The 16,547-nt window shown below is 39.7% G+C and overlaps 1 protein-coding gene across 3 annotated transcripts in view; it reads right to left on the bottom strand.

Annotated features, from left to right (window-relative positions):
- Positions 1–16,547, bottom strand: part of slc25a26 (solute carrier family 25 member 26) — a 241,053-nt gene that overhangs the window by 38,165 nt on the left and 186,341 nt on the right. For all 3 annotated transcript variants that reach the window (XM_072280527.1, XM_072280530.1, XM_072280528.1), the window contains 2 exons: positions 11,573–11,617; positions 2,989–3,058 (listed from right to left, as the gene is read on the bottom strand). In XM_072280527.1, coding sequence (XP_072136628.1) covers positions 2,989–3,058; positions 11,573–11,617 — 115 coding nt within the window. The remainder of the gene's footprint in view (positions 1–2,988; positions 3,059–11,572; positions 11,618–16,547) is intronic.

Here is a 16,547-nt window from a genome sequence, read left to right as displayed (position 1 = left end):
AAAAATTCTTTTGGGAGAAGAAAAAGCATAAAACCTTTCCAGTGACTGTTGAAAACAATTTCAATTGCCATCCACCAGTAAATAATCCCAATAAACCTATTTCCAATTCGCATCTCATGATCAGCAATTAAAACATATAACTCAGAGGTGCAAGGTATCAAGTGATGAGGAATAAGAAATGAAAATCATGAACTTTCGAGAGAAATGTTAAATGAAATGCACAAGACTATTTTCAAAATATGTCACAGAATCCTATGCAATAAATCAGAAACAATAACCCGCCACATTGCAAACCTCTCCCTTTTGCATCCAAGTAAACTACAAGGCAATCCACATTTGACGCTTCAAGAATTTTAAGCAAACTGACAAAGTTGACATCAACTAAATATTCAATCATTTGAAGAATTTCAATACTGAGAACAATGAATAATAAATAGCTGGTAAAGTACACAAAATAATAGAATTGGAGTAGTCATGGAAACAAGTGGTGATCAGTTCCAGCGTTTCTGGACAATGGACTGAGAAAATGACAAAGAAACAGCTAATGAGGACACAGGGGATTCTACAGATGCTGGAAATTCAGAGCAATACACACAAAATGCTGGAGAAACTGAAGCATCTATGGAAATGAATAAACAGTCAACATTTTAGGCCTAGACCCTTCTTTAGGACTGGAAAGGAAGGGGTAAGATGCCAGAACAAAAAAGTAGGAGGAGGGGAAGGAGGATTAGCTAGAAGGTGACAGGTGAAGCCAGGTGGGTGGGAAAGGTAAAGAGCAGGATAGCAGGATCTGATGGAAGAGTGGACCATGAGAGGAAGGGAAGCAGCAAGGACACCAGGGGGAGGTGATGGCAGGTGAAGAAAAGAGATAAGAGGACAGTGTGGGGAATAGGAGGAGGAAGAAGGGGTAAGAATTTTTTCTTTACTGTAAAGATAACTCAATATTCATGCTTTGATGTTGGAGGCTAGCTACGTAGATGGAATTTGAAGTGTTGCTCCTCCACGCTGAGAGTGGCCTTGTTGTGGCAAAAGAGGAGCCCACAGACTGACATGTCAGAACAGGAGTGGGGATAGGAATTAAAACGGTTGGCCACCGGGAAATTTCACTATTGACGGATGGAGCAGGGGTGCTCACCAAAGTAGACCCCCCCCCCCCCCAATTTATGTCAGATCTTACCAATGTAGAGGAGGCTGCAACAGGAGCACCAGATATAAAAGACGACCCCAACAGATTCTCAGGTGAAGTGTTACCTCACCTGGAAGGACTGTCTGGGGCCTGAATGGAGGTAAAGCAGGAGGTAAATGGGCAAGCGTAGCATTTCTATTGCTTGCAGGAATACGTGCCAGGTGGGAGATGAACGGAGAAGGACAAATGGACAAGAGGATCACAGATCTATGTGGAAAGTTCAGACTTAGAGGGAGGTAAAGGAGGGTTTGCTAGTAAGATCACATTGAAGTTGTGGAGAATGATCTGTTGGATGTGGAGGCACATGGGTGGTAGGTGAGGACAAGAGAAACTCTATCCTTGTTAAGGCAGTGGCATGATGGGTGAGCACGGATGCCTGGGAAATGGAGGAGATGTAGGCGAGGGCAGCAGTAATGGTGGAAGAAGGGAAACCCCATTCATGGAAGGAAGAGGACACCTCTGATGTTCTGGAAAGGAAAGCCTCGTCCTGGGAACAGATACAGTGATGATAAAGGAACTGAGAAAAGGGAGTAGTATTTTATGGGAGACAGGGTGAGAAGTGATACAGTCACGATAACCATGGGAATCCATTGGTTTATAAAAGATGTCGGTGGACAGTTTGTCTCCAGAGATTCCAGAGATGGAGACAGAGGTAGGGAGAAAGGGGAGGTAGATGTCAGAAATGATCAAGTGGATTTGAGGGCAGGGTGGAAATTGGAGGCAAAGTTGATGAAATTGACAAGGTCAGCATGGGGCATGAAGCAGCACCAATACCGTCGTCAATGTAGTGCAAAAAGTGTCCGGGGAGCATTACCAGTGAAGGCATGGAACATGGACTGTTCTATGTAGCTAATGAAAAGGCAGGCATAGGAATGAGGACATCAGTCAGCGTAGTCAAAGTCTCTTGTTTGTAAAACTTTGCATTATTTTTATCTTCTTTTACTTGACTATAAAGGTGGGAAAAAAATTAAGAGGTCATTAGTGACCTGAAGCTGTCAAAGGGAGAAGTGTAAATTGTCTCATTCAAGCAGCCATGTACATTAGAACAGTATCAATCCAAACTTGTAGCTGGTCAAATGCAATGGGCCGGTTTGGCTAGGTTTACAATTCCAAACTACATTAAACAGAATAATAGATTCCTGCTGTACCAGTTAACTTAAAAACTAATCACAAGCAAAGATCTCAGGAGAAAATTTGAAGCAGAGGAACAAGAAAGAAGCTTTGCTAAGGATTCAACAGTAGCACAGTCCCACATAATTCCATTTTACATTTTGCCTGAGGATAGCCCAGGTGCCTGTGTCCTGTAGCACAAATGACTTATCTTCACCCCTCATGCAAAATCCATACAGTGGCACCCTCAGTGTTCCTCACCCTAATTAATCTACACTTCTGTCAAACCTATCACATGAACTGTTAATCACGAGTCCTTAGTAATACGACTTTAATGCCCTAAAGACCAGTTTGGAGCAGACAGCTGCACAGCTGAAGACCCAGCACAGGTCTCTCTCTCTCTTTTCACTGTGAGATTTGCCAATATTCTTTTAACAAACTCAGAAACCTGACTGACAGCTTCTATTTTCCCACAACTCAGATTTGTCAAGTACAAATTGTTTGTCAAATACAAATTGCTTGTCCTTCAATTGAGAACCTTCACTTGAATCTTTGCTGTTTTGTGGACCTGCCCAACTCCCAATAATATTTCCAAACGACCACTTGCATTCTAGAAGAATGTTTTAGTTAACTTGCTTTTTGGCAGGTTTCCCTCTCCCAGCCCTTTCAGTATATTATGTAATCCTCTGCACCTGCAAATGCTCCACAAACTGCTGACTGCCAAGAATCAACCGCATGATTTTGCTTCCATGACCACAGGGCCTGCAAATGGGGAAAAAAAGAAAACAACAATTTTAGTTTTATTACAGAACATTTGAAAGCCCTTGGGTTTGCTGAAATGATGAGAACTTACTTCACAAAGCGTGCGGCTATTTCTGTGCTTTTCATGATGTACACATGCAGCTTCCCAAGAAGATGGTTTTTAACACACAGGCATCTTGAGAAAATAGTTGAGAAGTGCAAGTGTATCAATGAAAGGTCAAACTTAAAGATGCAGGAGGTGTGGCTACAAACTTGCAACTGTTCCAGTGGAATATTTCCAAATGCAATTTGTTTTGCAATATGCAGACATCTGTGAATCTTCAAAACATAATGGTACACAGTGGCTGCTGTAACATTGTTAAAACATTAATTTTGTCCTCCTTCCATGAGTTACTTTTGAATCACATTCTCTATGATGATAATTATACTCAGTTTATGAGGAGATGCAAATAAAAAGGGGTCAGGGTATACTGTAGTTTGAAATGATGATAAGGCTTGGACTGCTTATGGCTAGCAAATTGGATGAGGCAGTGGGCTGTTTAGGGGGGGTGATCGTTTTTATATGACAGGCAGGATGCAGTCCGCTTGGTAAACTCAATGAGGTAGTTTTAGGAGAAGGTAAGAGAGGGCAAAGGGAGGGTCGGTGTGAGGTGAGCAGGAGAGACTGGGTTGTGCCAACATTGATTCTTAATTGCCAGCAATCAGTTACTGGACCCATCAGCAGTGGAATGGGAAATGAATAAGCCTGGACAACTATAAATTGTCAGGGCAACATATAAAAACATGTTGCCTTAAGATTTGAAATTACTTTGATAAATGGAAGGCAGAAAGAAAAATACCAAGGTTAGAAAGTAGCAGATCCTGGCTTGTATTTGGACTGTACCGTAAGTGGAGAGAAGATAGACGACCATCCAGAATGGTGAGAATAGTACACAGCATTAGTCAGATTCAAAGGTGACAATGTCTAAACCATTCTTACAGTATTGGATTTTCAAGTATGGGATAGGAAGGTGAGTGGCTCAATACTCACAATTAAACCAGCGTACAGACAGAATTGAACACATCTCTCTGACACAGACCATCAAACAACTGTGTGTGAACTATTGTTCAAAATGGTGACCTGAAGTTGTAAAAACTATTACTGAGCAATTCAATATATATAGGCATCCGTTAGTCTCATGAGACCATGGATTTGCGCCTTGGAAGGTTTCCAGGGCAGAGGCCTGGGCAAGGTTGTATGGAAGACCAGCAGTTTCCCATGCTGAAAGTCTCCCCTCTCCACGCCACCGATGTTGTCCAAGGGAAGGGCATTAGGACCCATACAGCTTAACACTGGTGCCATCGCAGAGCAATATGTGGTTAAGTGCCTTGTTCAAGGACACATACGTTGCCTCAGTTGAGGCTCGAACTAGCAACCTTCAAATCACTAGATGAACGCCTTAACCACTTGGCCACGCGCCTCATTATATAAATCTTAAGAGATATTTACTGATTCATTTTCAAGAGATGATATGCATGTGTTAATGTATTAATGACATTTCCTTGCTGCCGCATTTAGAAATTCAAAGTGATGTGTCACTTTAATGAACATATGATTAAACAGGTTGATCATGGGCCGAAGGGCCTGTACTGTGCTATACTATTCTATGTTCTATATTGCCTGAAATATACATTCACGTACACATTAAATTCCCTTCATGCACAACAGTAAAATAAAAGAGAAACTTCCTCACTATACCTAAAAATAAATTATTACCTGAAAAAGAAACTATATGAATCAATCCATTCGTCCTTTCCCGACAAGATTTAGAGTGTGTCACTTCATATTAAATGAAACACAAGAGAAATAACTTCACATAAAAATTGAACACATGTGTTTGCAAAAAAGCTTCTGCCAAATAAACCCTGTTGTATGTGGACAACTAAGTCATACATTGCTATTAATCCAGTCTGCCATTGCACACAGTAAAGCTGTAAGTGTGGCTATAAATCAGGGCCAGCGCTGGTATGGGTGATTACTGTGTAGGCATTCGATATAATGAGAGTGCTGCTCTTACAATGCTAATGTCAATACATCAGTACGAATGTTGTAATAAACATTTTGAAAGAACACCAGAAAGGATTCTCACTAACTCCAGGGCCATCGGCAAGAATAAGTAGTGTGGATCTTCAAATGGATCAGCCATGATTCTACTGAAAGATGCAGCAGGCTCAAGGAGATGATTAGTCTAATCCTGCTTCTATTTCTTATGTTTTTTCCCCATGCCAAAACGGAGAACGTTCGTACACTTTGGAGACTGTGCTTTGAAACGGAACAGGTGTTTTTGGGGTATCTCATTCCATTAACCATGCTCTGACTGGGTGACAGTATCACTTCAGCTCTGTGCCAAAAATAATGTGTGATTGTACTGAGGCCCACAATGAAGTGCAGGAACAGCATGAAATAATTAGTTTTTTTTTTTATAAAGGGTGCTGCCTTTCTCATAACATGCTGTCTCCCAAAGATGAAACGCCAAATGCTATTTTCTGAGGCAGGGTGGAGCTGTGAGTCAACGTCATATGTGTTCTATTAAGTGCCAGATTGAATAGAAGACCTTGTTTCCTCCACTTCAAAGCTTCTTGATGCCGAGTCATTCCTGTCCCCTGCTCTTCCTTCAATGAATAACAAATTACAAATAGATCCATACAACCAGGTGCCTTCCACTTTAGTTTCTCCCTCATTTTGCTTGAAGGTATTACACGGTAGGAAACTGATGCTTTATTTCACAAAGGGTGGTTTGCATCTACAATGCCATCAAATATGGCTAAGCTTGTTAACCTTAGTCTGTGAATACTCAAAGTGGAAAGGATCAAATCTAAGTCCACTGAAGTTTCAATACATTTCTGAATCCTTGGAGAATTCATTCTCTTTTGTGTGGCCCAAACAGCAATTAATTCTGAGATTGTCACTGTGATATCCACAAGAATAACTACACAAAGAAACTTTGTTGTTGCAATCAACATGAAGAGACTGGAAACTGAACACTTTTATTATTCTCTGAACTTTATGCTTCTGCTATTTTTTTAAGTTAATGACTACATTACTGCAAATGCTACACATGGGAAATGCTTTTCGTTCTTCTAAGCCTTTATATCTAAAGTTCAATTTCAGGCATTTTGCTTTAGGTATAAAGCGTACACCTCATTACTGAGTGAATATACTGTAACTAACCGAGCATCTTCACTTGAGGAAGTGCAACACAGGCTTTCAGATAGTGACTGTAACACCAAGATTATGGGTGACTTGGAGGAACTTAGCTCATCAGGGGCATGCAACAGTAGTCAGGATCAGGGCCCCAAGGGTGCCTGCTGCACAGGAAGGCAGGAAACAGTGGCAAAGCTATCATAGTAGGGGCTTCTATGGAAAACAGAATAGACAGGAGCTTCTATGGCTGTAGTAGGAACATCTCAGAGCAGTTGCAGGGCATTCTAGAAGGGGAGGGCGACCAGTTAATTTTCATGCTGCACGTAAGTACCAATGATATAGGAAAAAAAGCAGGAAGCAGTCTACCAGCCAAATTTACGAAGCAAGGATATAAACTAAAAAATATTCCAGACTCTCAACCCTCCTCATAAATCTAGTCAGCTCCATCTTGGGTACTACCCTACAAAGTACTCCGGACATCTTCAGGGAGTGGTGTCTCAGAAAGGCAGCGAGAACCTCCAGCACCCAGGGCATGTCCTTTTCTCACTGTTACCATCAGTAAGGAGGTACAGAAGCCTGAAGGCACACACTCAGCGATTCAGGAACAGCTTCTTCCCCTCTGCCATCCAATTCCTAAATGAACATTGAACCCATGAACACTTTTTCATATATATTATTTCTGTTTTGTACGATTTTTAATCTATTCCATATACATATACTGTAATTGATGTATTTACTTTTTTTTCTTCTATTTAATGTATTGCATTGAACTGCTGCTACTAAGTTAACAAATTTCACATCACATGCTGGTGATAATAAACCTGATTCTAATTCTGAGTAAGCGGCCTGAGCATTAATGCAGGAGAGGGTGTTTCAGACTCCTGGAGCTTTGGCGGTGGCACCAGCACAAACTAGATGATTTATGCCTGAGCAGGACTGGGATCAATATCTTAGGGGAACTGTTTGCTCATGCTGTTGGGGAGGGCTTAACCTAATTTGGAGAGAGGAAGAAATCCAGACAGAAAGAAAGAAGGAAGCAATACAGAGACCAAAGCAAAAGTTAGAAAAATAGAAGTCAGAGTGGAGTACAGAAAAGTCAAAGACAAAAGACACAGAAATTACTAGATTCTAAAAGGACAATCAGAGTTAGAGGAATTTATCTGAATGTTTATAGTATTTGAAAAAATGTCAGAGAACTTGTGGCACAAACGAGTACAGAGGGATATGATTTAGTGGCCATTACGGAAACGTGGTTGCAGGGTGGAGATGATTGGGAATTAACCATAGAAGATATCAGGTGATATGGAAGAATAGGAAGGAAGGTAAGAGAGGTGGGGTAGCACTCTTAATTAAGGATGGAATCAGAGATCAGGGTGATATAAAGAGACAATATAAGATCTAAAGAGCAGTATGACGAGTCCATCTGGGGAGAGATTAGGAATAGTAAAGGAAAAATAAAACACCGGTGGGAGTTGTCAATAGGTCACTGAGTAATCACATTGTAGTGGCAAAGGCATTAAAACAGGAAATATCGAATGCATGTAAGAATGGAAAGGCATTTGTCATGAGGGACTTGACCTTACACATTGATTGGATGAATCAAGTTGGCCAAAGCAGTCTTGAGGAGGACTTCATGGAATGCATCCATAATAGCTTTCCTGAAAAGCTCAAGGAAAATAACAAGGAAAAAAAGCTATCTAACATCTGGTCCTATGCAATGAGACCAGTAAAATTAATGATCTTGCAGTTAGGGATCATCTTGAAAAGAGTGATCACTGTGTGACTGAATTACTCTTACAAATGAAGGGTGCAACAGTTCAATTTAAAACGAATGCATTTTATGCTTAAACAAGGGAGATGATAATGGGATGAGGGAGCAGCTGGCTAGCATAGACTGGGAACACAGGCTATATGGTGTGACTGTTGAGAAACAGCAGAAGACTTTCAAAGAGATTTTAATGGTGTTCAACAAAAGTATATTCCAGTTAAAAGCAAGGACAGCAAGGGTGAGGAACCAGCATTGCAAAACTAAGGAAATAAAAGAAGGCATTAAGAGCACGGAGATTCATGCATACTGTTGAGTAGTGGGAAACTTAGAAGCTTAGGAAATCTTTAAAAGACAACAAAGAACCACTAAGGTAGCAATAAGGGAAGACAGGCTAGGAAATTAAAGTAGCACAAAATATAAAACAGATAGCCAAAGTTTTTATAATTATATAAAGCAGAAAAGGGTGGCTAAAGTGAACATAGGTCCCTTGCAAGATGAGAAGTAGAAATAATATTGGATAATGTGGGAATAGCCGAGTCCTGGGGGACACATCAAACATACCAATGAGAGATGTTATGGACGTGATGGAGAGTAAGGATCCCAATACAACTGCTGTCACTAAAGAGGTAATGATGAGTTAACTAGTAGGCCTAAAGGGAGACAAGTCCTCTAGTCCTGATGGTATGCATCCCAAGATACTGAAAGAAAAGGTGTAAGTTTTAGCAAATGTATTTGTGATAATTTACCAAAAATTCTCTGTGCTCTGGGCAGGTCCCAGCAGACTGAAAGACAGTGGAAGTCATAGCACTGTTTAAAAAAGGCTGTAGGCAAAAAGCAGGTCAGTTATAGGCCAGTTAGCTTCATGTCTGTAGTTGGGAAAATGCTTAATGTTGTCATTAAGGAAAAAATAGAAAGACATCAGGATAAAGATGGTTCATTCAGACAGACACAACATAGATTAATGAAGGGCAAATCCTGGTTGACAAACTTATAGGAGTTCTTCGAGGTTATAATGAGCGCTCTCATTAGAGAGAAACAGGTGGATGTCATATACTTGGATTTCCAGTAGATGCTCAATAAAATGCCACTTAAAATACTTATCCATAAAGATAAGAACGGATGGAGTTGGGGATAATATATTAGCATTGTTAGAGGATTAGTTAACCAATAAAAAAAGAGTTAGGATAAATGGGTGTTTCTCTGGTTGGCAGTGATGACTGGGGTGCTGCCGAGGTTGGAGCAGGGTCCACAAATGCTCTCAATATTGATGATTTGGAAGAAGGGAATGTGCTAGTGCACCTAAGTTCACTAATGATACTAAATTGAGTGGAAAAGCAAATTATGCAGAGAATGCAGATTGTCTTCAAAGAGATAAGTGAGTGGACAAGGGGCTGCCAGATGGAGTACAATGTTGGTAAATGTGATGTTTTCTACTTTGGATGGAAAAATAGAAGACTGGATGTTTATTTAAATAGTGAAAGATTGCAGCACACTGTTCTGCAGGATAACTTGGGAATGCTTGTGCATGAATCACGGAAGTTTGGTTTGCAAGTGCAACAGTTTATATAAAAGGCAAATGGATGCTGGCCTTCAATGCTAGAAGGATTGTATGTAAGAGCAGGGAGGTTATGCTGCAACCGTAGAGACTACTGGTGAGGCTGCACCTGGCGTAGCACTTGCAGTGAGGACAGATAATCTGGCTTTGATTGATTTTGAAGATGAGGGCATTAGCCTATGAAGAGAGATTGAGTTGTTTGGGACTATATTCACCAGAATTCAGAAGAATGAGAGGGAATCTTGAAAGTTCAAGTTCAAAGTTAAATATAAATTTGTTATCAAAGTACATATATGTCACCATATACAACCCTGATATTCATTTCCTTATGGGCATACTCAATAAATCCATAATAGAATAGACCATAATAAAATTAATAAAAGACCACACCAACTTGGACATTAAACTAGTATGCTAAAGTCAACAAACTGTGCAAAAACTAAGGAAAGAAATAATAATAAATAAATAAGCAATAAATATTGACAATATGAAGCGAGGAGTCCTTGAAAGTGAGTCCAAAGGTTGTGGGAACATTTCAATGATGGGGCAAGTGAAGTTGAGTGAAGTTATCTCAAACTGATATTTGAAGGGTAATAACCATTCCTGAACCTGGTGGTGTGAGTCCTGAGGCTCCCGTACCTTCTTCCTCGACCTGGGTGGTGGGGTGTCCTGATGATGGATGCTGCTTCATGACGACAACGCTTTGTATACTTGGTGCTCAATGGTGGGGAGGACTTTACCCATTGATGGACTGGGCCTAATACTTATTCCCAACTCCATGCATCTTATAGAAACATATACAATTATGAAAGGGATAGATAAGGCAGGAAAGGTGTTTCCTTGGGTAGGTGAGACTAGATCTACGGAATATAGGCTCAAGATGCAAGGAAATAGATTTCCGACAGACAGGAGAAAAAACTGCATTTTCCAGAGAGCAGTGAATCCTTAGATTTCTCTGCCCAGGGAAGCAGTAACGGCTATCTCATTAGATACACAGGAATTAAGACACTGTTGGATACAATTTTGCATAGCAATGGAACTAAGGGTTATGGAGAAAAGACAAATAGATAAAACTGAGTCCATGATCAGATTGGTCATGATCTTATTGAGTGACGAAGCATGTGCAATGGGCCAGATGGCCTATTCTTGCTCCAATTTTTTATGTTTTTACAATGACAGAAAATCACCTTAGTTAGGATGAGACTCGCTATGACAGGGTCTGTTTGTGGTGAATGGTCTTGATGCTCTTGTGGAAAGTACGTGAGAGAAAAGAATTCAGTAATATAGATCAAGTGAGGTTCTTATGAAGAATGGGTGACGGCATGGAAGAGTTGGGTAAATTTGCTGCATATTCCTGTATTTTTACAGGAAAATCATTTTCAGTTTTAATGTTTGCTTATGACATTCACAGTAATGGCAGCAAGGTTATATTTAATGTGCACGGCAACTTACCACAGGAACAGGGTGATGAGTACTAAAAAGAATCGGAACATGCTCACCATTAAGCGGGGCATGATTGAGGTATATAAAATTACGAGCGATGTAGACAGAGTAGACTGCAGGAAATGTTTCTCTACTTCAGTCATTCAAGTCTAGAGGAAACAGGTTGAAGTCTGGGCAAAGTGATTTACGTAGGATGAGGGTGACCTTCAGCTAGAGAATGGCAAGTGCCCGAAATGTACTGCCTGAGAGAGTGGTTGCAACTAGGCCACTGACAGCATTTAAGAAGTCTCTAAATGAGAGCTTAAATTGTTTAAGCATAGTGGGCTGTGGATCAAATGCTGGGAGATGGAATTAACGCGGAAGGAAGCTCATTGGTTTGTGTGGGCAAGTTGGACCAAATGGCCTGTTTTCATGCAATTCAATTCTAGGATAATATGAATTAAGTTGTATTCAAATTTCCGTTCCAGCTCAGTTCCAACTTGTCTATGCTTTTGGCAGCAACACTTTGTTTTTGTGTTACAGTGCCAAGGCATATTGATTCACAATACAAAAATGTTAACCAACCTTCAGAAACTCCCACAAGGGAAACTGAACCACAGCAAAGGGAATCTGAAACAGGAAAACAAACTGATCAGAGCAAATTCCTATAAAAGAGAGCTGCTAATGACCACTATTTAAGGTTTTCATTTTAGAAATAAAGTCAAGCATAAAACATGTTAGCCAACCTCCTGTAACATTGAATACATGAACAAAGATCGTGAAGTAGGATACAACAGCACAGTAGATCTTGACAGCATAATTCAGAATACATTTTGCTATTACGATTGTGATTTCATAAGTAAATCTTTTTTTTATTCTTATGAACAATGAATTAGTCTTGGCTAATAATCCACTCAGAAAAAGGCTTGTTTCAATGCTTTTTAAAACACCTTAATGTTGACCGTCATATTGATTATCTTTTCACCAGCAATGTTGTGGTGCGCAATGGAAATAAACACCATTTACAAAGTATAAAATATGACATAATATAACAAATAGCTTGCTATGCAATTAAAATACTAATTCAATTTCAGGGCCATGCTACCATTCATAAACCACGCAAGTGCTTATGTCATTACAATCCCTTGATTGAATTACTTGTAACCTGTTGCTTGTTCTCACGATACTTCATTTTGTCATACAAAACACTAGTTGCATGATTACTAAAATTTCCAATCACACCATGTAAATTATTTAATAAGCTTTTAATATTATTTTGGTTATAGTGTGCGCAGGAACAAGGAGATAACACTAATCCCCCAGGGTTTAGCAGCATGCAACTAATCATAGAAGTTTTGTTACTGTCTTTTTCAGAACGCAACTGGAGAGCTTAAGACACAAGTGGGAAAGAAGGGAACTCTTTACAGCAGTTTCCCTTAAGCTAGCTAAAACTGTACCCAACCTGCTGTCATGATTAATAGGAGAGGGGGTTCTACTTTGATATTCAAGCAAAAGTGTGCTTGACAAACAACTGCCACAACACATCTGTTATCAGTGTAGACAGGAAACGGGAGCAAGAAGAAATCAATATCATTCCTGTGCGTCAAGCTGAAAAAATAAAATCAGAGAATGTTTGTCATCTTTGACAAAAGGCATTTTGTCCAACAGATATTTTGACGCCTTACAGAAAAAAAAAGGTCAGCCTCAACATATTTTGCCAAATTCTTGCAATTCAAAGGTTCTTGGCATAAGCCATTTTACTGTAGGGTGCATCAAGGCAAGTGAAAAAAAAATCCGATTTGTGTAAAGCAAGGATATATTTCTGAAATCAAGTAGCCTGCGACCTTGAAACAGCTTGATTGTTGGTGGTAAATAGGTCATTTCTACTTAGTTAAGAAACCTGTCAACAACAATGTTCTAGTTTGTTTTTGTGTTTTAGTCCTAAATTGGTACAAAAAAATGTTGTATAACTGACAGCTTGATTTGAATTGATTTCCTGCCTTGAAGCTTTTGACTCATGGAAACCAACAAAGATAAATGGAATATATTTCTTATTACTACAAAATATTAAAGAAATTAGACAGAAAAATGGCATATCTAAAGGGCACCTTTGAAAGAAGTGAGTGGAATGTAAAAACTGTTAAGGCAAGTAGTAATAAGTACTACTTATTAAGAAGATGCAGTTAATATTCAGTAGGCCAAGCAGTATCTGTGAAGACAACTAGTATTTCACTGATCTGTTATCTTAAAAGTTGAACACTGTTTTCAGCTTTGCAATTGTCCATTTGGGCCATAAATGCAGAAGAGAATCACCTGGAGATAGACCCAGATTTTTCCATAAATAGGAGTGAGGTGGAGCGAAGTGATTTATTAAGCAGCTTCAGAAATCCAATGTAAGTGATGCTAATTAGGAACAACAAAACTAGGTCTCCCATGTCATAGAGTCACAGGGTCAGAGAATTGTATATCGCAGAAATTGATCCTTTGCAATGGTATTCATGCTGTCGTTTTTAGAATTAGAATCAAGTTTACAATCACTGACTTGTATGTCTTGAAATTCCTTATTCTGAGGCAGCAGTAAAATGCAAAGACATAAAATTGATAATAAAATACAATAAATAAATAGTGCAAAAATGAATAATGAGGTAGTATTCATATGTTCATAGACTGTCCAGAAATCTGAAGCAAGTAGTTGGCTATGCAATTAAGATATTAATTCAATCTCAGGGGTATGCTACTATTCATAGACTATTCAAGTGTTTGAATTACTTGTACCTTACTACAAGTTCTCATTTGATACTACATTTAGTCATGCATAACACTGGTTGAGTGATTGCTGAAACTTCCAAACACACCATGTAAATAATTAAAAAGCTTTATTTGTTCAATACTATTGTTGTTCTAGTGTATACAACTTCCAGTAATTGCCCACCCCCACTTCACCATTCCTCATTGTCCTTTCCATCTCTCACCTCATCTCCTTGCCTGCCCATAGCCGCCCTTCTTTTCTTTCTTCTGTGGTCCTCTGTCCTCTCCTATTAGACTCCCCCTTCTCCAGCCCTGTATCTCTTTCATCACTCAATTTCCCAGCTCTCTACTTCACACCTCCCCCTTCTGGTTTCACCTATCACCTTGTGTTTCTCCTTCCCCTCCCCCACCTTTAAAATCTACTCCTCATCTTTTTTTCTCCAGTCAGGCCGAAGGGTCTTGGCCTGAAACATTGACTGCACTTTTTTCCATAGATGCTGCCTGGCCTTCTGAGTTCCTCCAACATTTTGTGTGTGTTGCTAATGCTTTAGATGTAACATTGACCTTATCAAGAACGTTTCATTAAACATATTCCATTAATAAGCTTTAATATTCTCATCTTATTTTTAAAAAAGTAGCTTTTCTAAAATTCAATCTTAAAATCATTCTGTTTCACAAAGAGGTCACATAAAATTGAATGGCATGTGGTAGAACTGCGTACCTTCAGTACTGAAAGAGACTATTCACGCGACCAGGCTGGTACTTCAATTTGGAATATACTTGGTGCTGCTTGGCCATATTCTTCTGCTCATTGTATCAGGATTGGTTCTCTGGCTTGATCATAGTGGAAGAGTGAGCCATGAAGAGCTGGTCTGGTTGAGACCTAATATTTCAATACTGGATTCCCAGTTTTGTTAACGATATCATCAAGGACGAATACATGTCAGCAAGCACCATGTTGGTTCATTCACTACCTGCCACAGGTTCAGCTGGCAATTAAATCCTACAGCAGATTGTCGCTGCTTGGGCCACTGAGCCAGCCTCAGTGAAGAATACTGACATAGTACATTCGCAGTAAATTACAAGTGCGAGAAAAAAAAGCGATGAATTTATAATAAATTTAACAGCTCCAACAATAATCTGAAATGCCCCAGAGTGCTTCAGAGGAATATCAAAGTTTCATAAGGTAAGAAAAAAATATTGTGAATGATGAAAGAATAAACAGAAAATGATGTATATATGCTGTAGGGCAGTTTCTGCCAGTGGAGAATGAAACAATGTTAATGTGGCAGCTTGATCAGTTCCAATGACATACCATCAAACTGAAATTTAACGCTTCCTTCTCTGTAGATGCTGCCTGTTCTAAACATGTGTTAGCTTTGGTAAGGGCACCATACAAAGCCTCAGTCTCCATAAAAGGGGACAGTATGCAAGGGAATTATGAAATTAAATCTTGGAGGTTATCATCAGGAAAGGACTGAACACACCTTGTTATCAATGTTTTTATGATTAGGATACATATAGCAAAGTTGCTTCCAAATACTATAATTAAGAATCATAAATAAGATTGTCACTAATAGATCCAAAAGGGATTTTACCCATCTAGGGAGGAGGCAAATGATGGAAATATAACAGGGGAAGTTAGGTAAATACAAAAGGATAAACGAAATATACGAATATACTGATGGAATTAAATGAAGAGGGCAAAAGAAAGGGAAAAAAATACCTTTCATGATTTGTTCAGTTTGCCTCTGTGCTGCTAAAATACTCTGCATAGAGTAGAAGTTTTGTAAGCAGCCCACAAAGCGTCACCGTGGTTCACCAGTACCATTTTGAAACTAATCAATAAGCTTCAAGACCTTGGCCTCAGTACATCTTTGCGCAACTGGATTCTCGATTTTCTGAAATGCAGACCCTAATCAGTTCGGATTGGCAACATCATCTCCTCCATAATCTCCATCAGCACAGGTGCTCAACAAAGCTGTGTGCTTAAGCACAGATCCAATGCCATATTTCAGTTTGCTGATGACGCCACTGTCACTGGCCGAATCAAAGTTGGTGACGAATCAGAATGAGAATCAGGTTTAATATCACCGGCATGTGTCATGAAATTTGTTAATTTAGCGGCAGCAGTACAATGCAATATATATGCGTACTTAATAGTTAAATTAAAAATAGTTTAGAAACAGAAATAATAAAAATGAGATAGAGTCCATGGGTCCATTTAGGAATCGGATGGCAGAGCAGAAGAAGCTGTTCCTGAATCGCTGAGTGTGCGCCTTCAGGCTTCTGTACCCACTCCTGACAGCAACAATGCGAAGAGAGCATGTCCTGGGTGATGGGGGTCCTTAACGATAGGTGCCACCTTTCTGAGACATCACTCCTCGAAGATGTCTTGGATACTATGGAGGCTAGTACCCAAGATGCAGCTGACTAATTTTACAAGTTTCTGCATCTCCTTTCATCCTTGTGCAGAAGCCCCCCACTCCTCCCATACCAGACAGTGACACAGCCTGTCAGAATGCTCTCTATGGCACATCTGTACAAGTTTTCGAGTGTTTTAGGTGACAAACCAAATCTCCTCAAACTCCTGATGAAGTATAGCCGCTGTATTGCCATCTTTAAAGCTGCAGGTTAGGACCAGATTAGATCCTCAGAGATCTTGACACCCAGGAACTTGAAATTGCTCGCTCTCTCTGCTTCTGATCCCTCTAGAAGGATTAGTTCATGATCCCTCATCCTACCCTTTCTAAAGTCCACAATAAGTTCTTTGGTCTTACTGACATTGAGTGCAAGTTTGCTGCTGCGACAC

This window comes from Mobula birostris, chromosome 16, assembly GCF_030028105.1.
Source record: "Mobula birostris isolate sMobBir1 chromosome 16, sMobBir1.hap1, whole genome shotgun sequence".
NCBI classification, from domain to species: domain Eukaryota; kingdom Metazoa; phylum Chordata; class Chondrichthyes; order Myliobatiformes; family Myliobatidae; genus Mobula; species Mobula birostris.
The sequence above is the reverse complement of the archived record's forward strand: the minus strand, read 5'-3'. Positions and strand labels throughout refer to the sequence as shown.